Source organism: Chelonia mydas, chromosome 14, assembly GCF_015237465.2.
Source record: "Chelonia mydas isolate rCheMyd1 chromosome 14, rCheMyd1.pri.v2, whole genome shotgun sequence".
NCBI lineage: Eukaryota > Metazoa > Chordata > Testudines > Cheloniidae > Chelonia > Chelonia mydas.
Window position 1 is genome coordinate 12,689,285 of NC_051254.2, and position 25,384 is coordinate 12,714,668.

Here is a 25,384-nt window from a genome sequence, read left to right on the forward strand (position 1 = left end):
CAAATTTTGGCTTTTGCCTTTTGCTGTCCACAAGAGTTTTGTCACGTTACTCCCATTTGTGAATATTCCAAGGCCATTCCAGGCTCTGTAGTGGATTGTAGTGGCCACAGATCCTTCTGCTTGTCTTTTCCCCTGCTCCCCATCAAAACTTGGCCCACTTTTCTGCTCTGTCCCTTCTAACCTATTCCTGTCATATCTTCCCTTGGCCTCCAGTCATTCCCCTCCCCACACTGGCTCTCAGTCTTCATTTCCAGGCTCCTCAAGCAGTCTGTCTTCCCCTGTCCCTCACCCAGCTCCTTGTCCCAGTGTCTTAGCCCAGCCAGTCCCAGTTCGCCTCCTTGCTCCTTGTCAGATCTGTTTCCTGTTTCTCCCACAATGATTCCTGGCCTGCTTTGCCCAGTCCTTGTCCCCTCTTCCCTAAGCTTCTGGTCTGATATCCAACCAATACCAGCCCGCCCTCTCCTGCCTCTTGGTCTAGTCTTTTTGCCCAGCCAGCTCCAGTCCTCATCAACTTGTAGTCAGTTTCTCTTCCATCCCCTTCCAGTCCCAGTATCCTGCCACCTTCCCCACCCCACCCCCAGTTCAGCACTTGTTTCCTTTGCATTTGAGTCAGGTGGCTGCCTGGGTGCCACAGGGTGTCATTGAGAGTATAAAGGCAGGAGATATGGGCTCTCTGCTCTCAGTTCCAGTGCCTGGCCCCCACTCTGCGAATGGAGTATACTCAGGTGCTCTGTGGGGATGGTGCGTGCTTAGGTTAGCCAGCACTAGGAGCTGAAGCATGCTCATTGAGCATAGATTCTTCAGACCTTTTAGCTGTTCAGCTCTAGCACTTCTCTACTTGAGCATATGTGAACTGAGATTTTTTTTTCAAAGGCCAAAGTTAGATGGATTATCACAGGAACAGTAAAAGGTTCATCCCTTACACCGACACCACCTCTGCTCCAAAGCATAGGAGTGCTGCAGTCTCAAAGTAAAGGTTATCAGGATTATTTTTAACACTGCAGTTTTTTTCCTTCGTTTTATTCTTGGAAACAGCTCAACTGTTTTGTCTGAAACTTTCTAAAAAATTTAAGACTGAGGCAGACTCATGGTCTAGAAAATTTCAGCCCAAATGATTAGTTTGGTAAAGTTATAAGCAATTGAAAACAGGGTTTTGTAATGGGAAGTGACAAGCAAGCTTAATAATAGGAGGTGCAACCAGTCCTGCCTATAAGATATGTGGTATATTTAAAAAACTGTTCAGACTTTGAAGCACTTTCTTGCACCCTTTTGTGTTGCTTGTTTAAACTGTAAACTCACTGGAGCAGAGACCATGTCTCTTTATATTTATACAATACTTAGCACATTGGGCCCTGATCCTGACTGGGGCCTCCAGGCATTACCATAATAGAAATTAATATAAAAGTTTAAACTTTTCTTCCCTGTTCCCCAATACTCCATTTACAAAAATGATCAACAAATGTATGTAATCAATTTAACTTGATTTAATGAACACTAATAGAATGTTTGGAATGTCTTGTTTTTTATTTAGACTTTCTTCCAAAACGGACAACAAGCTATGCAGGTTTGGTTTATTCAAATAATTTACCAAACATTTATACAATTTAAAATGCACTCTTTTGGGTGGGAAAAGTTGTTTCCTTAGATTTAATTATCACTGAGGTGACTATCTTCTACCACAAACGAGAAGGATTTAATACAGCTCGCTCTTGTCTCATCCCCTTCAAGTCACAGTTCTTTTTCAGTTTTTTACTCTGGGCATTCCGTTTCCTGTGCTGTGCTTTTTGACTGATTGCTCTACCCTACTCCTTTTCAGTCACTTTCACTTAGGTGTCACTCCATGTTCCCCTCCTTTCTTTTCCTTGGCTTTCTCCCTTTAGTAACTCTCACAACCTAATACTCCCCAAACTCTTACTAAAAATCGTACGTGACATTTGCCAAACGTCACATTATTCATTCTGTGTTGTGTGTGTTTCTCTCCACCCCATGCCTGTCGTGTGTGTTTAGACTGTAAGCTGTTTGGAACAGGCACTCTCTCATACTGTGTTAACCTTGCTTGGCATAATGGGCTTGGCTGGGACCTCTAGGCATTACTGCAATACACATAATAGTGGAGGAAATAACAGGGTACTAATTCATAGTCTCCTCTTAATTTGTAGGGTTTTCTAGCACCGTTACAGGGTCACTAGGGAATCCTAGAAAATGTGAACTTCTCAGACCTAACTTGCTTCTTTATATTGCAGCTCATAGATGATCTTGCCATGTCAGTACAAGATTGAGTCCATCTTCACCTGTCCTATGCACATGTCTCTTTATTTTGTTTAATGATTCATGATGGAGTGGATTCAAACTGAGAAACCAGATAGAATGAAAAGACAGTGATATCAGATTTTCTCCCTTGAATTTTCTCAGTTTTCTTATTGTCTAACCCCTTCACTACCCTTCCTAGTGTTTCAGTTTTGCTCTGGTAACCTCACTGTTTATTTAGTATAAGATTATTTGGATGACATCACTGTACAGATTGCTTAATGTAGTTTTGAAGTTACCTTCAAGGGTCTCTTGCATGAAATCAAACCTGATTCAGCTGAGTGATTTCACCACAGTATTTGCTTCAAGAACTTATCTTCTACTCTCATCTCTCTAAATAGGAATATTTTTCTTCTTTCTTTAATCAACTTCACTTTTGTCTTTGGAAGTAATAATCCTTGATGCTTACTGAAATAACAATTCATTTTTCCTGTCAGTTGATCAAATAATGAAAGGAGCGTTTGAAGCTTGCAGTATTAGCTCTGACAGCTGTCTAAACCTGGGGTTCTCAAACTTCATTGCACCGCGAACCCCTTCTGACCAAAAAAAAAAAAAAATTACTACATGGCCCCAGGAGCGGGGACTGAAGCCTGAGCATGCCCGATACCTGCCACCCTGGGTTGGGAGGGCAGAGCCCCAATGCCCTGCGTGGCAGGGCTGGAGCCAAAGCCCAAGGGCTTTAGCACCAGGCAGGGGGCCTGTAATCTCAGTCCCACTGCCCAAGGCTGACACCCTCACCCTTGGCCCCAGACAGTGCGGCTCGGGTTTGGCTTCGTCCCCTGGCCCAGCAAGTCCAAGCCAGCCCTGACGACCCCATTAAAACAGGGTCATGACCCACATTGGGGTCCTGACTCAGTTTGAGAACCGCTGATCTAAACCATGTGACTGTCCTCTGCCTTTATTTACTGTTTGTTGATTCCCCTTATCCTTTTCTCTCTCTCCTCATCCCACCTTTTAGTGTGTCAGGCTTGTCTAGCTTTTTTCTCCATCTTTCATTCATTGGTGTGTTCTCTTATCCTTTCCTCTTTTTGACATTATGGCTCATTTCCTTTTCCTATTTTTATCTCATTCCATTCGTCTGCTTACCTTTGCCCTTTTCTGCAAACTGACTGAAATATAGTCAATATTCTATTAAATTTCTCTCTGCTGCTACTACATATAGAGTACAGTAGACTTGTCAGTGCAATGCATGAACCAGAGCAGACAAAAGAGGCATGATAGATTTTAAATATTTTTAATGGCCATGACTACACAATCTACTACTTTTGGGTTCTCAAACTTCACTGCACTGCGCCCCTCTTCTGACAACAAAAATTACTACATGATCCCAGGAAAGGGGACTGAAGCCTGAGTCCACCCAAGCCCCGCTCACCTCAGGGGGCAGGGAGGGCAAAGCCCAAGGGGGGCCTGTAACCTGAGCCCTGGTGCCCAGGGCTGAAGCCCTTGTGCTTCCATCCCAGGTGGTGGGACTTGGGCTTCAGCTTTAGTCCCAGGTTGTAGGGCTCGGGCTTCAGCCCTGAACTCCAGCAAGTCTTAACACCAGCCCTGGTGATCCCATTAAAATGGGGTCACGACCCAGAGTGTGAGAACCGCTGTACTACTTCATTTACCTGCATTTATATTTAAATAGGAAATTTAACCTTTTTCAAGCTTGCAATAGCATTTGGAAGTGAAAGTGAGGTCTGATGACACTAATAGCTGTACTCAGAAAAGGTATTCCTGTACTAAAAAGCCAAGCCATAAAGACCGCTTTCTCCTTACCTCTTGTGTGGGAAGCTGGGAAGGAAGAACTTGTTTGAACAAACAGCTGAAGAAACTTCTCAAAATTTGTAATTAGCTTGGAGAAAAGTGGCGTGCTCTAAATGGTGTATAGTAGCGATGGTTTGATAGCAATTCCCAAACACCTTCCCTGTTTAAGTAGAAGGAAACATTTCTTTTTTTCTTTGGAAAACATAGAGGTACTGTACAGGATATCGTCCCATCCCCCCCCCCGGTGAGTATTTGCTTAGTTTAATGAAGCATAATTGGGCCCTGTAAGTTTGTCACTGTTTTGGTCTGATACAATGTGACACAACAGTGAGCATTTCTCTAGCATTTGGAATATACTTTGTCAAGCTGATTCAGACAAACAAATATCCTGAGCAGGTCCTCGTGCCAGGAGGATGGCTAGCATAGAAGAAATGCAGAAAACTTTTTCGTTACAAATTTGACAAAGCAGAGTTATACCAATCGTATGTATTTAATTGAGGTAAAACTCTATACTTATTTCCCAAAAAGTGTTCCCAAATAAGATTTAAATGACCTTGTGTTAAAATTAATATATATTTAATGGGCTTAATGCCTCAGAATGTTACCATATCTGCCATCCCCAACATCTTATTTAATTGGTGTACATCAGTGCATTAGCCATTGTTAATGGGAAGAATGCTTTCAATTTACGTTCAGATGACCAGATAATTTCTGCCCAGTGGGTGCGTAACTTTTTTCAAAGTAGGATGAGAGTGCAAACTATGCTTAGAAGAATATCCTGTGACAGGATGCAGAAATCCCTTACATTTCTGCTAAAATAGAAATACCAGATTAAAGTGGATTATCTGGGACATGGGAATATTGCAAACTGGAAGGAGTACATGCAGCATATGGTGGAAATGGAGCTGCTCTGTAATATATAAATACTGCGTACTATATGTTAACCAGCTTACTGGGATGTTTATTGCACGACTATGTTGGTTAGGGATTTTAAGGAAAACAAGCAAGAAGAGAAGAGTTAGCTCAAGGTAAGACACCTTAGCAAACACTTCATGGTTGTATGATGGGACAATGACAGTCACTGGCTCTGAAGAGTCTGGCTCAACCTTGGGCTGAGCCTGCAGGACTGGTTTTGTCCAGAAGGGCCAAAGCCTGGGAACTGGCAAGCATAAAGAGACTTGGCTGTGTTAAGAGGGACTCTCTCAAGAGAGGAGAGGCACCTGTTGGGGAACTGTTAGGACAGGGAGCTGACTGACACATCTGCTGGGGAAGTCTGAAGAAGTTAGCCCTGCCTGGATTATCAGGAGATGATTCTGGTCAGTGCTATTACTGGAAAACTTGAAGGCTTAAACCCATCTTGAAGATCTACTCAAATGGTGCACCTGACCACAAAATCAGGACAAGAATGAGCAGCCTGTTATCTATTAAAACCATATGGCTGGCTTCATTTGGACAACTGGACGTGGTCAAAAATGTTCATGGGATCTGGAGACAGGATGCTGAGCTAACAATACTAGGAAGTCATGAGGAATTGAATAGAATCTGGAGTGCAACTCTTACAAAAAGAAGGGGTAACCGAGAGGAGAAGGAAGGCAGAAGTTTCTATTGATGTATTAAAGGTCAAATGTCTAATGCAAGACTTCTGTAACTCTTGAAAAGAGTAATCTGTTAATCTCAAACATAACGCTGAGGAGGGAGTTGTTGCCTAGAGTCAGATCCACTCTTAAAATAAATACAGGAAGTGTAGAAAACTTGAGGAGTTAGAACTTTTTTTTTTAAGATGGGGGGGGAGGAGTAATCTCAGAATATAAAAATTCCTGGAGAAAACACAAGAGGTTGATAGCAGTGGGCTGGGTTAATGCTGGATTTCCTGGAGAAGCACAGGAGGCGTTCTCTGATCTGCAAGAATAGTTTATTTAATGGCTTAATCTGTACATCTATCTTGAAAGTGTACGTTGGCTTGCTTATTTTTCAATAAACTTGTAGGGTGCTTGGTTTTTTTAAGTGAATGACTTTCCTGCTAATCTCCAGCATACAAAGAAACTGAGGAAACAAACCTATTAGTGATAAGGAGACAGGCAACCTTTGGTCAGGATGACTAATCTTGGATTATTCCAGTGACTTTGAAGGATTCTTTTTCAAACTTTTGCAGCATAGGAGCATTTCTGTAATGTGTTAATTTCCTAATGAGATGCTAATGGATAACTTAACAATATTTGATTTAGAAATGGTAATGGTGAATAAAAGATCAGAATGTCAGTGTGACAGGATATATTGAATCATTTAGCCCTGTAAATATAACCTTCCTCCTGCCCTATATATGTAGATCGGTGGTCATCAAACCGTATATCACAATCGACTGGTGGATCCTGGAGTTTCTGCCAGTTGATCACTATCTCCAGCTGCTAAAAGTCAGGAAGTGCAGTGGAGCTAAGGCAGGCTCCCTGCCTGCCCCAGCCCCACTCTGCTCCTGGAAGCAGCCAGCATGCCTCCACAGCCCCTGGGGGAGCGGGGTCTCTGCATGCTGCTCCTGCCTGCAAGCACCGCCCCCGTAGCTCCCATTGGCTGGAAACAGGGAACTGCGGCCAATGGGAGCTACAGGGGAGGCGCTTGCAGACAGGAGCAGCACGCGGAGCCACGTGCCCCCCCACCCCCCCTCACAGGGGTGTGTTGGCCGCTTCCGGGAGCGGCGTAGGGAGCCTCCCTTAGCCCCGGCTGCGCCCCTGACCGGGAGCCACCCAAGGAAAGTGCTGCCTCCACCCCCCTGAACCCCAACCTCCTGCCCCAGCCCAGTGAAAGTGAGCGAGGGTCGGGGAGAATGAGTGCTGGAGGGGGTGGTGGGGCAGGTGGGAATGGAGTGATACACTACTAATTCCTCCCTGTGGGTCAGAATCAAGGCTAAAATGACTCTCCTTGTTATTTCCTCCACTTTCTGGGAGGAAAAAAGTTGTCCCCAGTACATTCCAAGAACATGTTGGAAACGTTGTTTTGCTGTATTGCTTTTCCAACAGAAGTCTGGGTAGCTAAAGTCCACCATTACTCCCAGGTCTTGTGTTTTGTTTACTTCTGTTTGTTCTAGAAATGTCTCATCCACTTCCTCTCCTTGATTTGGTGGACTACAGTAGCCGTACCATGATATCACCCCTGTTTTTTACCCCTTTTATCTCTACACAGAGACTCTTAACTGGTCTGCTTCTGACCTCCTTTTGGACGTCAGAACGAGTGTGCGCATTCTTGACATATAATGCAACACCTCTTCCATTTTTAGGCTGCCTGTCTTTCCTGAACAAGCTATACCCCTCTATACCAATATTCCGGTCATGGGATTTATCCCACCAAGTCTCTAACACCAATGAACTCAAAATTTAGCTTATGTACTAATACTTCCAGTTCTTCCTGTTTGTTCCCCATACTCCTTATATATTTGTATAGACATCCAAGATGTTAATCAGATTCCCTCTTGTTGCTCTAATGACCCTAATGTAATTTTCCATGTGATCCCCGCCCCCATCTAGCCTTTTAAGGTCATATTTTTGTACCTTCTGGTTTTTGTCATCTGCCCCCTTTGAACTTAGTTTAAAGCCCTCCTCGCTGGGTTGCCGAGTTGGTGCATGAAGATGCTCTTCCCCTTCTTGGTGAGGTGCACCCCTGGTCTTCCCAGCGGACCACCTTTTCTCAACAGCATCCCATGGTCTTGGCCCTGACTTGGTAAATAGACTATGGCTATATTATAAATGCAGTCAGAACCATATTGTACAGAAGTCCTTAATGTTTACGGTCTCTTAATACTTTAAAACAGTCAAGGATTATAAATGGACGAAGATAGCCAAAGCAAGTTTTGCAGGGACCAGGGGCAAGGTGCACCTGCTACAAGTGTGGCTTGATGATGTGGCTTGCTGACTGGACAGGATGTAGTATGGCACACTTCTCAGATGTGCATGAAAAATGTGGAGGAAGATTGCTGGTCAGTGACTCGTGTGTTGTATTTACCGTTGATTTTGATATGACTCTGGTGCTTTGCACAATGATGATTGTGATGAAGCATTAACGTTATAAAATCTGCTATTACGTATTGTTGTAGTTTTAATGCCTGTTTTCAGTTATGACCATTGTCATTTAAACAATTTCATAAAATTGACGGCTCTATCATTACGACTCTAATCGCACTCAGCCTTATGCCTCATGCTCCTGATTGGCTTGATAGATTCATAAAACCCTATTGTGCTCCAGTGTAACAGCACACATGCTATTGAAGATTAAGCATTGTTCTAAATGACTGTGAAATGCTAGCTAGAACAGCATGACTTAATAATGAAAACCTTAAGGATAAAATAAGATAAATCTTAAAAGGATCAGAAAAAAATTCTAACTGCTCACTAGCTTAAAACTGAAATGTACTGCCTTTTGTGGTGTCTTATTTCTTCCTCATTTTGTAGGTACAAAACTTGTTCCTGTGGAGTGGAGGAGGGAAGGGAAAGTATGTACACAATTATGAGAAAATGGTAACAAAAGGAAGGGGTTGATCTAATTAGGCTAAAATTTGGTATTGTTAATACGCCCATCAGTTTATGGTGGGTACTACCTAAGATACCGACCAGCCAATGTTCCTTTATTTTTTATTTATTTTCAGGTCAAAATCTAGACAAAGGATACCCTAGATATGAAGAGACTTTAATGAACTAGTAAGGGTTTTGGTTAGTGGCTTATTTTATCCAAGGTGTGAAATAATTATTACAAATAATGCAACTGTCTTTTTACAGAGGGCTACTTACACAATAAAAACAAATAAAATGGGTTAATAGTACATCCATAGCTCAAATAGCTTGGCTGTTTCTTTAACTGTTTTTGTTTACAAATATTTTGTTTTTAGTAATAAATCCCCATGATTGCAATTTTACAGAACCCTCACTGAATAAAAACGTGAAATATATACAGATTACCACGTACAGCATATATATCTGTTCCTGTTTTACATTCTACCACAAATACACATTTAAAGAACATAAAATTCAACACAGATTTTATTTTCAGAAAGCTATATACATTTGCAAGACCATACATAAGGTAACAAAAAACCAAGACAATGAGCAGTTGTAGTATCTATCTGTGATTTTTGGGTATTTCTTTGACTCTATTGAATAAATTAGAAAAAAGAAAGTTCTGCTTTTACACAGGGACTTTTTCGCAGTGTCTGTTTTCAGTCTTCTGGTGTCTGATATTTATCTTCATTATGGAGCAGTTTGGTGTAGATGGGGAAGTTTAACCATTATTTTACCAAGAATTATCTGACCAGAATACATGAAAAGTCAAAAGAGAGCCTGAAACACGCATCAGATCTCACTTCACTTTTCTAAATTCCAAACGCTTACCATGTTCTTCGTTAATGTATTAACTAGTAAATTAGGCCACGTTTTGATAAAGGAACTAACTGCTCAAAATGTAAACATAATATACTTTTAAAAATATTATCATTTTGTTTTGGTGACTATATTCGAGATAGATGCTGGTTTTTGCTATACTGTATTAACACAATGCAATAAAATGTTTCAACATATAATACTATTTTCTCTGTTTTTTATAAATAAAATCTCTGCATATAGAAGATTTAGTTGCCAGTCATTCAAAGAAATATCACACACACTGCCTTTACTTCATGGATGTGTTTAAACTTCAGCAGGTTACAGTCATTGGGGTTTCGTTATTTCCATTTATGGGCACTTAGTTACAGAACTCTGTCTGAAATGCCATGGACACTTATGTTGCTATTCAGATATTTCCTGTGCATGAGTATAGGAATATGTCTAAGGGGTTAAAGTGAAACTGAATTTTTATTTTTGAAAAATAACTTAAGGTTCTTTCTCAAATGCTCAAATTTTAAGGAAAGGGTCTCAGATCAGACTTGTGGCCATAAATGAGTGGGTTCCTGGTATCTTTTTTTTTTTTTCAGATATGCACTTTTTTTTTTTTTTTCAGATATGCAGAGGAGGATTGCAAAGTGGTGCAAAATATTGGCTGTAAAATACACTGCTGCAATACATTTAAATGATACTTAATATGTCTTACAGTATCTTTTGTTTTAAACAGATGATTCACAATTATATGGAACACTTGGAAAGAACCAAACTTCATCAACTAACGGGGGGTGATCTGCTAGAATCCACCACACACGGTAGAATTAGGTAAGCATTATTATGCTCTCACCCTGAAATAAAAAAAGAATTCATTCATGTATGTTTGCAAGACTGTCTGTTCTTTAATCCTACAACAACAGTTTGGCTGAATCAGAAAGATTTGTTGGATGATTGGAATGCAGTAGGAGAATACTGTAGAAATCCATGGAAAAAAACACTTGCTTTTGTAACACTAAATGTTGATATATAGTCTGTACATTGGTCTTGGGCAATAATTTTGGCATACATTTTTATAAATGTAGACAGGGTTTCTTTTAGGATATGGATAATTTCAAAATAACAGACAGCAGAAATACCAGAGTCTAAAAATACTTAAATAATATTGCATTGCTTCTGCTGCTTTATACACAGGTTTACAAAGGAACATGTCTAAATGTCTGCTTGTGCTGAGAGCTCTATGTGAATATATTATGTAGATCTCAAAGCTTTCTGCCAATGAACTCTGGAAGGGGGAGAGAATAGGTAATAAGCTGGCTGTGTCTCTTGCTGCATAGATGCTAAGAGCAGCAGCTCTATGGTTCATTGAGGTGGGGGAGGAGAGAAGTGATGTCATTGGTTTGGAGCTGCTGCAGGAGAGAGTGGAAAGCTGCTGCTGATGGCATTGTTTTTGTGGCAGCAGCTGAATGACAGACTTTCACTACAAAGATACACCCTCGTCGTCTGTGTAGCCTTGGTTCCGGCGTTTCACCATGCCAGCGCAGCACCATGAGTCCTGGATGCATGCTGCTATTTGTGTTTGGCTTCGTTGGCGGGGCGGTGGTCATTAATTCAGCTATCTTAGTATCTCTTTCTGTTTTGCTGCTTGTGCACTTTTCTATTTCTACTGGTGTGCCAGCTCTGACGCAGAATCTATCAAGGATACTCAGGTACTCTGACCTACTGAACCTCTGCTTATTGTATTCTTTGTTGTTAGTTTCCTCATTCTTGCTCATCTTTCGATCTATAAAAGGATATAGCAACGGGATATCAAGTGCTGATTTGAAGTCCTGTATATTTAGTATTCATACACTAAGTAAGGCAAGGCACTGTTTGGTAAATTGTTAAAGGAAATTTGCATTGGTGTTTTTTTAAGTAATTACAAGGTCAGTCGGTGAGTTTTTGCTTTAGAAAGCTGTTAAATAAATTTTTGACACTAACTTGCCAACAGAATAGAGGTGCTTTGTTAAACATTGTGGACAGAGCTTGCACTCGTGTTGTAAGGTATTTAGCGAATATTATATAGTCCTAAATTTGTGATGGCTTAGGCCTTTTCTTTATGCAGTTTATATACAGGTAATGGGAGCTCTGTTCAAATATATAATTTCAATATTTTTTTACATGTTTAAAAAAAATACTGTTTGATCATTTAAAATACTTTTGAAAGAAAAATCTTGTATTTGGGTATTAGAGCTGTAAGAGCCTATTCACTATTGTTGAGTCAAATGTTATCCTCTCTCATCGTTCTCTTTATACTTGTATGGCAGTCAACCAACTCTTTCCTCCCTTGAGTTATGTGCTGTTTGTCCTGGTTGCCTAGAATAGTAGCAGATCTGCATTAGTGGAAAAAAAATTTTTTTTTTGACGTTTTAGTGTTTGTTTTTAAATGAAATACAATGGGCCACATTTTAAAATTGTATCTTTCAAACTAGTGAACTTGGCATTCTTTAATCACTATCACTCTGGCTTAAATAAATGTATATACTTGTTAAAAATATGTGATTGTCAGAAAATTAGTTCTAATGGAAGATGATTTTAAAAGAATCAATGTAGCGCATAGCCTAGGTTTGGTCTCTAGCCTTCAGTGTGTTTTTTAATCTTTTGTGACATATGTAAATGTAGTGGGTAGTTGACTTAAGTGTTTGGTAGACTTAAGGCATTTTAGTAAGTTTAATAGAGTAATATATTACTGTAGAATAAACGGGTTTCCGAGTAGCAGCTGTGTTAGTCTGTATTCGCAAAAAGGAAAGGAGTACTTGTGGCACCTTAGAGACTAACGTTTATTTGAGCATAAGCTTTCGTGAGCTACAGCTCACTTCATCGAAAGCTTATGCTCAAATAAATTTGTTAGTCTCTAAGGTGCCACAAGTACTCCTTTCCTTTTTGTAGAATAATCAATTACTAAGGCCTTATACTTTAAAAGTAAAGCAAAATATTTTACTTTTTTAGGTTTAAAAAGTCTGAACTCTAACACTTTACACTAATGCTATCAGCTTGATAAAGAAGTCTTTTAGTAGCATGTCATCACTTTTCAAGTGAATATTTAAATTTCAAGTCTTAGAAACTGTGCTGTCTTTTCAGTAGAGCCTTTTGGTTAAATTTTGAAACGATTTTAGTATGTAAATAAACCAGTATTTTTAAAGGCTGTGCTGTTGATTTTCTTAGCTTAGAAAAAAAAATTGTAGAAAATTGCTATTGAAAAAGCATTATGGTCTGAATATGTAATATTATATTAACTTGAATATTTGTCATCAAAAAGATATAATGTAGAGTGGCTGCAAAAATACTTAAAGCTCTAATATTTTAGTAGGCCACTGTTAAAAGAAATAAAGACTAAACAGATACTTTTATTATTTAGGGAGTAAACTGTAATATCTGACTTTAATTCAGCAAAATGATATCTTTCCAAATATTTCTTGGAAACTGAAAGGGGGACTCTTCCCCATCCCACATGCAAGCAAACAAATTGATATTTTTAGTGGGAGAAGATCTTGCTTGTCAGAAGGGAAGACAGACTCCCTTACACCTTAATGACCTCTTCCTTGCATGTATTTTGATTTTGAGGTCATACATATAAGACATCTATCTATTTACTCCAGGTGACTAATTATTTTTAAAATGATAATCCAGCTAATTCTCTCCCTCCTCCCCAAAGTGAGCCCAACTGAAGAAAGAATTTTTCTTTGAGGATTCCCACTCTCCCTTCTTAGTCCATAATCTTCCTCCCCATTAAACTCCTCTCCTTAAAAGCCTGTATAGAAGATAGATTTTGCAGCATGCCCTGAAGAGAAACAGATCCGGGCTTCTTTGGACTATTTTTCCAGAAGATGGTTTCCAAAGCTAAGGGCCTCTCAGAGCATGCTTTAAGGCGAGCCCCCTTTTAAACTGAAAGGGGCCAGCTTGATTTTTGGCACTGGATTTTTTTTTTTTCCAGAAAATCAATACTTGAAAACTGTGTGTGTGTGTGTGTGTCTCTTCTCCTCCCTCCCGCCCCAATGTATTAGAAATGTGGGAATGCTAAACAAAGGAAGTACTTGAATAGATTCCAAGGACTCCTGCTGTTGTAGAAAAAAACTTCTGTTTAGTTTTGCAACTATTTAGTAAGGTTTCTTCTTCAGAGTTGTTACTGTTCCAGCATAACCCAACCTTTCCAATACTTTTTATCTATGTGGCCTTGATTGCTTTTGCTTTTTTCATTTGCTTCACGTTATCTGTGCTTAACTGTGTTAATGCTGATTGAATGTCCAGCTGTCTTTCTGTATTGGTTAAGAGCCTACCACTCCTGTTTGTACTAGTTTCCTATTGCAGAATCTTTGGTATCAATTTTGGTGCAGCATATTTAGTCATACAGATGTTATGTTGTACATTGTGGTCTTTCATATATCAGTACTCACAAGGTGCTTGTTCAGACATTTTTCCTTAACTTCCTAAAAGTTTTTAATCTCTTGAAAATTTTTATCCAGACATAGTGAATGTTCTCAAAAGGGCCTATTGCTTCTTGGGCCCCAAGTACAAGCACTTCTTCACTATCTTTACTATAGTTTTTGTCATCCTCTTCGCATAGGAGCGTGGACCTTCCCTTGGCTACACAGGTTTTGTTAGCAGACTATGAAGTTGTCCTGGCTAATATAGATAGGGCCTGAATCATTTTACAAGTCAATACTATAGACTTGAGTCTCCATAATCATTCTGAAAATACTTATCCTGGTTTTCTCACTGAGAGGTGCCCATTGGTTTATGGACTATACTTTCTGCCTGCTTTGTATCACGAAGCTCAATTTTCTGCAGTCGTTGTGTACTTTCTCTACCTCTTACCTTTGGTAAACTTATCTCTAACCACAGCTTTACTTTTGGCAGTGGTGCTTAACTGCACGTATTTCTTTTGGGATCATGCTGTTTTGACCAAGCAAATGTTTTGCTTCATCTTAACTTTCTTCAGTTAAGTGTCAAGTACTGACATTCTTTTACAGAGCTGGCCACAGCATTTTGCAGATGACTTTCTAAACAACGTTTTTGTCTCTCTCCCCAAATGTAATCTGGTTTTATTCATTGTGATCACACCACTGGACATGGTATCAGTCCTGGAATTTTGGGATGGCTCTTTGAGATGAGCCTTTGGGGTCTCCCAAATTGTGTCTTTATGAAGAGGAGGGTGAAATCTTTTGGCTTTCACTAGTCTTCTCTGCTGTAAAGTGATACTTAGTTTTTGGTGCTGTGTTCCCATGCACAGGTGCCAACACTTCAAAATACTTCAAGGGACCATTATCCAAATAACCCAAGGATCTTGGGAGAGATAGGACCTGCTTCATGCCAGTCTGTGGAATTCTGTATGCTTTCTGGGGTATTTTAGGTTACTTTTGATTGTTTTATCTAGTTTAACAGCTGAATATAGAATAGCCAGCTGTGATAATATGACCAGTAATATGAGGATTAAAACCTTCTATGAACTTGCTCCCGCGCCCATGACACACCTCTCTGCTACCAGCTTTCTCAGTGTCCTATACAGTATTGGTACTGTTGATAAAAAAGCCAGTTCTGTAACTTCTGTCATCTGTGTCTATGTACTAAAAAGGCTATCTAAATTCATATCTCAGCTTAGGTTTCCTGCCATCTCATATCTGTTGTTTTGGGAACTGTAATTATCTAAGTGCACCAAGATTGAAAACTCTTCAGTGGTATCACCGTAAATCTGAGTGTTTAACTGGGAAAGCAGTTTTGTATAGTTTCTCTCATACAAACTAAGCTGTAATCTTAAATTTAGTCCATTCCAAAAATAGTCCCCTAATTTTCGGAGCCTCGGGTTCTGATAATGGGTCTTTCTGTTCACACCCAAACATACAGCTAAGCAGACTACCAACTGATATACAAACTGTACTTGTAAATGTGAAATGCTTTTAAGATTAGATATGAGTTAGACTTCAAGGTAAGGGGTTGTTGCTTGACGTGGATGGGAAAGTTGAAAAGATTTGTCTGGAGTTAGTAGTTGATCATTACAGAAGTTGTGGTCCTGTACAAGAGTTGAGCAAATGAGAAATGCATTTTCAAAATTGGCTTCTGAATGCAATTGGATTGCTAATGCTTCATCTGAATTAAAGAAAATTCAACTTGCTTTTAAAACATTGATTCTGATGTTCATGGTCCAACAATTATTTCATATTAAAATTTTTAGTCTTCTCCACCTGGAATGGATATCGGATGTAAATGCTACACAAAGTTGTTTAAAACTGGAATCCGTTAAATTGGTCTAAAATACTCAAACTTTTGAAATACATAAGCAGAATCTGAGGAATTACTAAATAAAATAATGCAAACTCTGTATGCTTGCATGTGTTTATAATGAAAATATATATAATATAGTATGCATGATTGAATCTAAATTCTGTTTCCTTGCCATATTCAAGAGCAGGTATAGCATAGGCAGTGAGTGTGTAAAATTGAAGCTCATTAAATGTTGGGTGTTTTTGTTTTAATCCCCTCCCCCCCCCCCCAACAGAAAAGAGCGTCCTATATCACTGGGCATCTTCCCATTACCTCCAGGAGATGCACTGCTTACACCTGAGACTCAGAGAGAAGGAGGGGAAACACCTGGGTCAGAGCACTGGAAATTCCATGAGCTAAGCCAGCCACGCTCCAACACCAGCCTAAAGGTGAGCTATTGGTTTTCAGGTTTGTTTTGCATCTTATGAGAAGCCATCATAAACCATGGATTCAGTACATTGTTGGTGATAACTATATTACTGGAAGTGCTGAACTGTTGTCCTCCAGTTACATAAACTCCTCAATGCATCAGTTATTGCATGTGATTTTGAGTCTTGTGTTTTAAAGGAACTTTGTGTGCTCAGTGAAAGGGGATTTTGGATGCACTTTCAACATGGGATGGGAATGCAAGATCTGTCTCCTGGTATTTCAGAGAGATTTTTCTTTTCTAAATAGGTACAATTTTTTAAGGCCTGCAATTCTTGTACTTACAGGCTGGATAGACAGTTTTGGGAATATAATGTTCTATGGCATGAAAAACTTTGAGTATTCAAATACTGTGACGTACATGTGTGTGTATTTGTATATAAAGTTTGTGTAATTCTAGTGCTCGTAGTTTAAAATTAAAACATTAAATCAGTAAAATTCACTGGTGTGACTCGGAAGAGGAAAATAGTTCTAATTTTAATGAGATTCCTGAAACAGTTTTTATATATATTTAAAAATCCCAAATGAATTTGAGATGTTCTCCACTTGAACTTTTTTTAAACATAATTCCACACTGGGTGCCATAAAAAGATGAAGGAACATCCGAATGGCCCTTCCCTCTTTAGATGTGTTTTGGGAAGACTAAAAGTATATAATTTTGTGGAGCATTCTAAAGGACTTTGATATCAAAGCTCTATAGAACTAATAAGCTTTCTGCCTCACATACAATTTGGAAAAACCTGTGCAGTTCTAGTTCAGAGAGTCTGATTTGACAGCTGCTCTCTGTCAAGAGGCCCTCTGATTACAGCATTTCAGAAGGAAGAATGTCCTCTTTTTTTTTTTTAACTCTGTTACTCAGTATTTTACTTTGGGCTCTTTTTTATTGAAATGGCCACAGACCTTAATTGTTAGTGCCTGAAGATGAGGATCATTAATCCTGTGGGGTTTGCGATGCCCACAGGTTTGTCCTCTAATCCCAGTTCACCAACAGTTTCTTGAAAGAGTAAGGCTCCCTAGATGCTCGATTCTTGAACCAAGAGAATTTAAATTGGCCGAAAAAGCGGGTGCCTAAACTGCTGGATTTGTGAGATTCTCCTTCTGTGATGGACTAAGTGTGCTACCTCCATCACTGTCAGTCCCAGAAGTGAGAGCAAGACTGAGACTACACCACATGGCTAATCTTTTCTCCTATTCTATTAGAAAGGGCTGTGACAGGTTGCTCCCCCTTCAGGGTGCCACTGGATGTACTGGGGTACCACTGAGCCCTCCCATTCCACCAGCCTGGACTCCCTCACCCTGTCCTGCTGAGCCAGGCCCTCAAACCGCCCTAGCACGTGCACACACATAGGGACACGCCCAGCTGCAGAAAGACACAGATACTGAAATCAGCTCTGCATGGGAAAACTCAGCTAGGGGATTGCCCGCCACTCGAGTGTGCTCCCCCTCTGGGATGCAAACACAAAATTGTATTGTCTTGCACTGCACAGAGAATGGTACAGCATAAGCTTATGAAATTTGCTCCTTCCCTCAATGTGGAGGAAGATTTTCACAGCTTTTTGTCCCCATCTATGAATTTCAAACTGGTTTAGAGAAACAAAAACAAGTTTATTAATTACAAAGGATATTATAAGAGATAACAAACAGATCAAAGTAGATTACCTTAGTAAATAAACTCCACTGACCTTAAGACACTGGATAGGTAGGATATAAATTAGCAAATTCTCACCCTGAGTGATAAACAGGCTGGCAGATTCTTAAGACACAAGTTTCCTTGGCTTTCCCAGGTTTTCATATACAGACTGAAGATCCTTCTAGCCTGGGACCATCACTTCCCACAGTTCAGTCCTTGCCCCTCAGGTGTTTTCAGGTGTGTTGTTGCAGAGAGAGTGAGCCCCTGCCCCCCAGGATGTCACTGTTCCTCTTTTATATCTTCCCATTTGCTGGAAAGCTCTTTTGCTATGACCTAGGTCAAACAGTTCCCATTGTGTAGTGCTATCTATGAGAGGTTTCTGTTTTATACAGTTCCTGAGGTAATCCTTGTGCTTCTGTGCATTTCCTCAATAAGCTATTAACATTGTTTGGCCTATTTACTGTTGTACCTGAAAGGCTGTTTGTGGGTGCTTTCAACCTCATAACGTGTTTCAGTAACACATACAGAGCCAAACTTCATAACTTCACATACAACGGTAACACACACAATCCAACAAGATAGTAATGTCTAGCAGATCAAGACTTTTAGAATGATACCTCAAAATATATTTTGTACAAAACATATTCACCACTGTCATGTAATTAGGATATTGGGGTGTCAGGGTGTCACAAGGGCCTTACCACTAATGAACCCATCTAGTTTTGGAGGTACAAAAACAGATGCCTCTTCACAGGTGGATAAATACCCCAACTCAGGAGATAAAACATTGTCTAAACTATAGCGTACTTCATGATCCTGATGGATACAAAAACTGAAAAAGAAAAAGGATCTGAAGACCCTGTTGAAAACTTTCTGTCCTTTAGAAATCCATGAACAGAAATACTATAGTACAGTGGTTTTCAACCTTTCCAGGCTACTGTACCCTTTTCAGGAGTCAAATTTGTCTTGTGAACCCCCCAAGTAGTCCTCTGTATTCATATTTCCCCATAGCAATTTCAGTTATTCAGAAATTGACAGGCTTTAGGAGGAGTTGCTTTGCTGAAATACAGGTTAGAGCCACGTGACTTGAGTGGATGGAGTTGTTATAAAGGGGGTTTTCTGATCTCATTCTATCCCCTCCAGAAAGTACCTGTCATTTCATATTGTCAAATTATACTTTTTGGCATTAGTCCTTCTAAAAATATTAACTTGTACACACTTAAAAATGGCTACCTTGCATGCACAATTTTTGATGCTCTGTATATACATATCTCAGTTTAGTTATAAGACTAAGTGCCTTAGGGCAGGGATCATTTCTGTAAGTTAGATATTATTTATCTTACACAGTGCCAAGCACAGTGCCTATATTTAATAAATGATCCTGCGGAATGGCATGATGCACTGCAGTCACTACTAAGAGGAATATTAATTTCTATTATAGTTTTTAACTTGTATCTTGCCAGTGTCTTGTACTATTGCTTTCAGATACCTGCATTTTTATTCATGCTGTAGTATTTGAAGGATGTACAATGGTACACCTAAAAACACCTCCATATTGGTGCCCAGGAGCAGCACAGACCAGAGTTTGTCTGGATAGTTTGGAACTTTGTACAGTAAGGACAATATTGGGTGCCATTGGAAGACAAGATGCAGTTGTGTATTGCTTTCTTCTATCCCTACTCTGATTGCATTCCTTACAAACCACTATTTAGTTCTCTACAAACTTAGTGACCTAATTTTAAATACACAACTTAGTTCCATGAAAAAAAGGCTTTAGGAAACATAGCTTACAAAAAGAATGGGAGTACTTGTGGCACCTTAGAGACTAACAAATTTATTTGAGCATAAGCTTTCGTGGGCTAAAACCCTCTCCATCGGATGCATGCAGTGGAAAATACAGTAGGAAGGTCTATCTAATCTATCGAGATAGATATATATATATATACACACACACACACACACACACAACATGAAACAATGGGTGTTATTGACACTATAATGAGAGTGATCAGTTAAGGTGAGCTATTTCCAGTGGGGGGGGGGGGGGGGGAACCTTTTGTAGTGATAATCAAGATGGGCCATTTCCAGCAGTTGACAAGAATGTGTGAGAAACAGTATGGGGGGGGGGGGGGGGAAATAAACATGGGGAAATAGTTTTACTTTGTGTAATGACACATCCACTCCTAGTCTTCATTCAAGCCTAATATAATGGTGTCCAGTTTGAAAATTAATTCCAGTTCGTCAGTCTCTCATTGGAGTCTGTTTTTGAAGGGGTTTTTTTGTAATATTGTGACTTTTAGGCCTGGAATCGAGTGACCGGGCGATTGAAGTGTTCTCCGACTGGTTTTTGAATGTTACAATTCTTGACGTCTGATTTGTGTCCATTTATTCTTTTACGTAGAGACTGTCCGGTTTGGCCAATGTACATGGCAGAGGGGCATTGCTTACAAAATACAACTTGATTATTTCAAATTTTTAAAGTATTTGGGGAAGATATTTAGACTCACTCCTGCTTAATGGAATTACGTTTAACACACTCTGATTTCTGGAGCATATATTGCTAAATCTATAGATAAATCCAGTTTCCAAATGCAAGGGAAGAAATTAAGTAGTTATAGCAAAACAATGGAATTATACGGAAATCTTTGGTTAGTCCCTTATAATTTTTGGAAACAATTGATTCAAACTCAGTTGAGACCCTTTTTCTTCACAGCCACTTTCTGTTGGGCAACCATGCCATTTGTTTGGAGCTTTTTGTGTGGTAAAGTCAATGGTCAGTGTGTGCTGCATTCTTCAGTGTATGCATTCGGAATACAGAGTTGGAGAAATGTTTGAACAGAGCCAACATTCATGTTGAGGTTTTATTCCCTCTGTGGGTGAGCTGGATTCGCTTAGAGTACAATTTCCTCCCTTCATTACTTGTTTACTAAAATATGAATCATTATCCAGTTGAACTTTAACCTTAACTTGGGGCAGGTGTTTTTTTTAACATTAAAAAAGCAACTTATAATATTTAATCACATAGCCTTTTTAGAAAATGGACTTCAATTGTTTGCCATAATTCCTTAATTTTGGGCTTCATGACTTCCTGAGTATCTTTGGGGGGAATGTACATATTCTTGGAATCGGTCAGAGATGTCCAATAGTCAGGTGTTACACATGCTGTGTTATAGTCTCCAGTCGACTCACTGTGAGATTAACAAATATTCACTCTTCCCATCTTGGTCACTTTTAAATTTGTGATTAAGGATATTGGTATATGGAGAATTGCAAGCAATTCTGACACTTCCAAACAATTGGAGACTTTATTAACAGGAGGTTGTTTCAGATGTTCAAAATCTGACACTTTACAGCTAATCCAAATTTGGTATTACATATGTAACTCAGTACAGTGAACTCTGTATTTAGTAAAGAATATGGTAAGATGAGGCTTGATAACATTGATGGGGCAGGACCTAAAAGTACTAAATTAATCATTAGGGCTTGAAAAATTCATATGACTAGGAACTTGATCTGGGGTAAATACCATTAATTTATGCATTTACGGTAAGATTTGCTTTTCACTTATGATTGCAGAGAACCCCCTTCCAAACAATAGAGTACAAACTAATGCACTGTTGCCTGTCTAAATCCTCAGACAGCACCAGCATCTTTGCTGCTGGTAGAGCTCAACTGCAGAGTGAAATTAACAAGCCTCTAGTCAATTTTACTGCTGCTGCTAAGGACACTGTGGATCAGGTCAGATTCCTGCTGCTGGCTGGGGGACAGCTGTAAGCAGCAGCAGAGGCAGGTTAAAGGAGAGCTTTATAAAAAGGTTGTTATAGGGTCAGCTCAGTAGGGAATGTCCTCCCCTTGCAATAGTCTAGAGGTTCTGGATTAGGAGTGGGGAAAGAGAACTCCCTCTTAAACCGCTGGCTGCTGGAAGGTGGGAAGGCTTCAGATTTCACACTTACTAAGTGGAGGCCATAAAGGATGGAACCTCTGAGCAGGATTCAAGGAGAGCACCCTAGTAGCAATACAAAGCACAAACTGGTGCAGAGGTTGGCTTCGTCGCGGGATGTTGCCCCTAGACAATGAGGCCCTTCATCTAATTAAATGATCTAGTTTAGACTTCTGGTTATTGGGTGCAGTAAACTTTTCAAGCCTTATGTATGAAGGGATGGATGATGGGCAAGGCTGGGTGTGGTGTGTTTCTGCAGGTGAGGGTTGGTGCCAGAGCGGAGGAATAAATTAAGAGCCAAAGTCAGCATTTTTGGAGGAGCAGGGGGCGGAAATGGGATGGAAAATACAGGTGGCATAGCAGAAAGCAGTGTTGGGGAAGCAAAAAGGATATATGCGGGAGAGAAGTAGAAATAACATGTGGCAAATGCAGGAGCAGGTTTAGTCTGTAGTAAGGAACAGAGGAAGTGGGAGTGAAGGAAATAAGATAAAACAAAATCAAGAGGCATAGTAAGTTACATACAGAATGTTATGTTCCTATTTAATGTATACTACAGATAAATGCAGAACATCCTATCGAATACACAATTGTTTATTCCTTTGAATGCGGGGGGTGGGAGATTAGGTTTCAGAACATGGCAGTACAGGTATATTTCACCTTGAATAGCGGTTTTGGTCCCCAGGCTAATAAATTCTGGATAATTTTCTTAAGCCTAGTTACTCATGTGAAAAACTCTGTATTTGGAGGTCTGCTGTTCTGAAGGCTGTGTAGCCATTCTGGTTATTGAATATTTTTCTAAAGTGTCAAGTCAAAAGGATGAGAGGGAGCCCAGAGTAGTAATTGCACAGTAGATTCCAAATAAAATATGTACATTTCATAAGTGAGATGTGGTATGTGGGGGAGAGGTGTGTTGCCTTCATGTTTGAGATGCATTGAGTTAGACAAATCTAGATGCACACCTGAAAGTATACACCTGAAAGTATATTTATTATACAGCATCCATCATTTGTGTTTGAAAGACTAAAAGGATTGAATGAGCAGCATCCAGGTGGAGACCCTAAGCCCAAATACCTGTGAGCCCAAGGTTCCTCAGTATGAAAACTCCTGTATACAATGGTCCAGTCTAAACTGAGGCTAAAACTGTTTCCTGAACCTGCTCAAGCAAGCAAATTTGTGGCAGGAACAAACAAGATAGTGTTAAAACTATTTGCTAGACTAGTTAGGGATCTCGAAAGAACATTTTAAACATAGTTAGGGTAGAGCAGTGATCCCCAACATGATACCTGCGGACACCATGGCACCCGCCGGGGCATTTTTGTGCGCCCACAGGACACCCTGCGGCCGAGTGTGGCCGCCGGAGAACCGCCCACTGAAATGCCGCTGAGACGTGTTGCCGTTTCTCAGCGGCAGGGTGTCTGGCACTCGCCACAGTCTTCTGGGAATAGCAATATGCTATTCCCACAGAAAGGTTGGGGACACTGGGGTAGAGTTTGTCCACAATGGACAGATAAACTATTAATTTGAACCCATTCGGGGCTAGTCTATATATACATGTAAATGACTTATGGGTATTGTGACACAGTAGACCTCCAGCTATGCCACTTTGTTCCAACTCAGCCGTAACAAAGTTAAAATGACAAATTTAAAAAGGAAACTTTTAACAAAATACAGTCTTTGGAACTCATTGCCACAAGAAATGGAGGCAAAGAACAATTAAATGTATGGTTAATGAAACTATCTGCAATTACATTACTTAAATATTATAGGAATATTGATCCTCTTGCTTCAGGACATAAGCCAGTCACTGACTGCCTGGAGTTAGGAGGAAATATTTTCCCGGTGCGTGATACTGCATTAATTGCCCATCATGGAGAACTTGTCTTTTTCTGAAGTATCTGGTACTGGCAACAGTGCGAGATGGAATACTAGAATAGATTTGACCATTTGTCGAATTTGCTACAAAGTGGCAATTCTTATCATCCTGGATCAAAGTGACTGTTTCATAAACTGGGAAGATCAGTCGTGATAGAGAGGCACTCTTTACGTGGAAGATGGCAGTCTTGTGGAGTTATTTTAAATTCAATGTTAATTGCTTTTTTCAGAGTCAGCTCCATTTTTATATCAAAATTGTGTGGTTCAACTTCAGAAATATCACTAGGGTTTACCTTTAGGTAATGTCTTCAGGGGTGATGGGGATAGTAGGTACTTTATATTATAATTCTCGGGGACCATGTGCATATGTACATAGGTATTAAAGTATATATTTTAAACGTATTCAGTGGAATCCTCCTCACACCATTCGTAGGCCACTTTTCTTAGATTGTCATCTCTTTTACCGGAGACGGTTGTCATATGTATTTTTACAGTGCTTAGCAAAATGGAGCCACAATCCCGAGCAGGGCTTTTTGGTGCAGCTGTAATAAAAATCTGTAATAGTAATAAGATCTGGATTCATAGTTTAACTATTAGCTGTGATCCAAAATGTGCTTTAAAAGAAAGGGAAGGTTGTTGATCACCTAGTTAACCTCTTGGAGACTACAAAGAATTACAGTTGAGTCCATGTCTGAAGGAAAATCAAACATTTCAGCAGTGTGAATACGCAAAGGGTTTTCAGCTACATTTGAAGTATCACCTTATTTGTGTATATTACGCGTTTTTTGTGCAGTGACCTTATTTCTATTTACATAACTTTTTTCATTTTGAATAATTCTGCGTGTAAATACAGTTGGTATATTAAACCAGTTTTCCTCTTCAGTTTATTTCATGTATTGTAGTGACAACAGAATAAAATTCAGAATAAATGTCTGAACACTCTAGCAGTAATGTATTTCAGCAGTAAATTCACATGCAGTCAGTTACTCTGAATAGAAAGTGAATTGGATTGGCATGCCAAACAATGGATGATGTTGCATGAAGTATTGGTACAGAAAATTAAATGGCGATGGGAAGAATGCTCAGGTTTTTTGCGATTACAGCACTGTTTATTGGTTTGCATTAAAGCCTCCTCACCATCTCTCCTCCAGCCCTCCCAAGGTCTTTTTTCAAAATGCAGCTACATGTTCTGCTTGCTATCATATTTGGCTTTCCATCTTGTAACTAGTGAGTAATAGATCAAACAAAACAAAAAACACTAGTTTAAATTTCCTATATATGTACAGTGCCCATCTACTACTTTTTAGAAGCTATACAGATTTTTTTTGAGGATCCTGTGCAGTCTGTATAATTTAATGTTCAAAAACTTGTAACATTTTCCTCTGTTTTTGTAATTTCCCTTAAGTGTGTAAACTGGGTGAGTGACATATACCGAGCACTGCCGAGATTCTTGTATCATTGAAAAATACTGTACCCTAAGTGTGTAATATTTTGTTTTTCAAAAGTGCTGCTTTGTTTGACTGTCTTCCTCTCCCTCAATTCCCTCAGCAGTAAAATTCCCATGTAAGCAGCAATAGTCACATTGTTTGGCTTCTCCCTATTTTAATAATAATTTAAAAATCTCATCTTGCAAAAAATTACAAATATGAATATTAAAACTGAAATCCTAATTAAACTTCCTTTGTGTGTTAATGGGTGAAAATTTTTTGACAGTGCTGCATGTCCATTTATATATGCCCATTTTTGTTTGCTTCTTAATTGAATGATCATTTAATATAATCCAATTCCATTTCTCCTTAATGTGGTTTTTAAAAA

General features: G+C 39.5%; 1 protein-coding gene across 20 annotated transcripts in view; it reads left to right on the top strand.

Annotated features, from left to right (window-relative positions):
- The window catches only part of SPAG9 (sperm associated antigen 9), a 105,079-nt gene that overhangs the window by 34,499 nt on the left and 45,196 nt on the right, over positions 1-25,384 (top strand). For 8 of the 20 annotated variants that reach the window (XM_043527859.1, XM_043527863.1, XM_043527860.1 and 5 more), the window contains exons 4-6: positions 1,532-1,564; positions 10,141-10,235; positions 15,937-16,090. In XM_043527859.1, the coding sequence (XP_043383794.1) occupies positions 1,532-1,564; positions 10,141-10,235; positions 15,937-16,090 (282 nt within the window). Of the gene's footprint in view, positions 1-1,531; positions 1,565-10,140; positions 10,236-10,757; positions 11,114-15,936; positions 16,091-25,384 lie in introns of those variants that run through there. The other 12 variants (XM_037914559.2, XM_037914561.2, XM_037914564.2 and 9 more) reach the window with 7 other exon arrangements.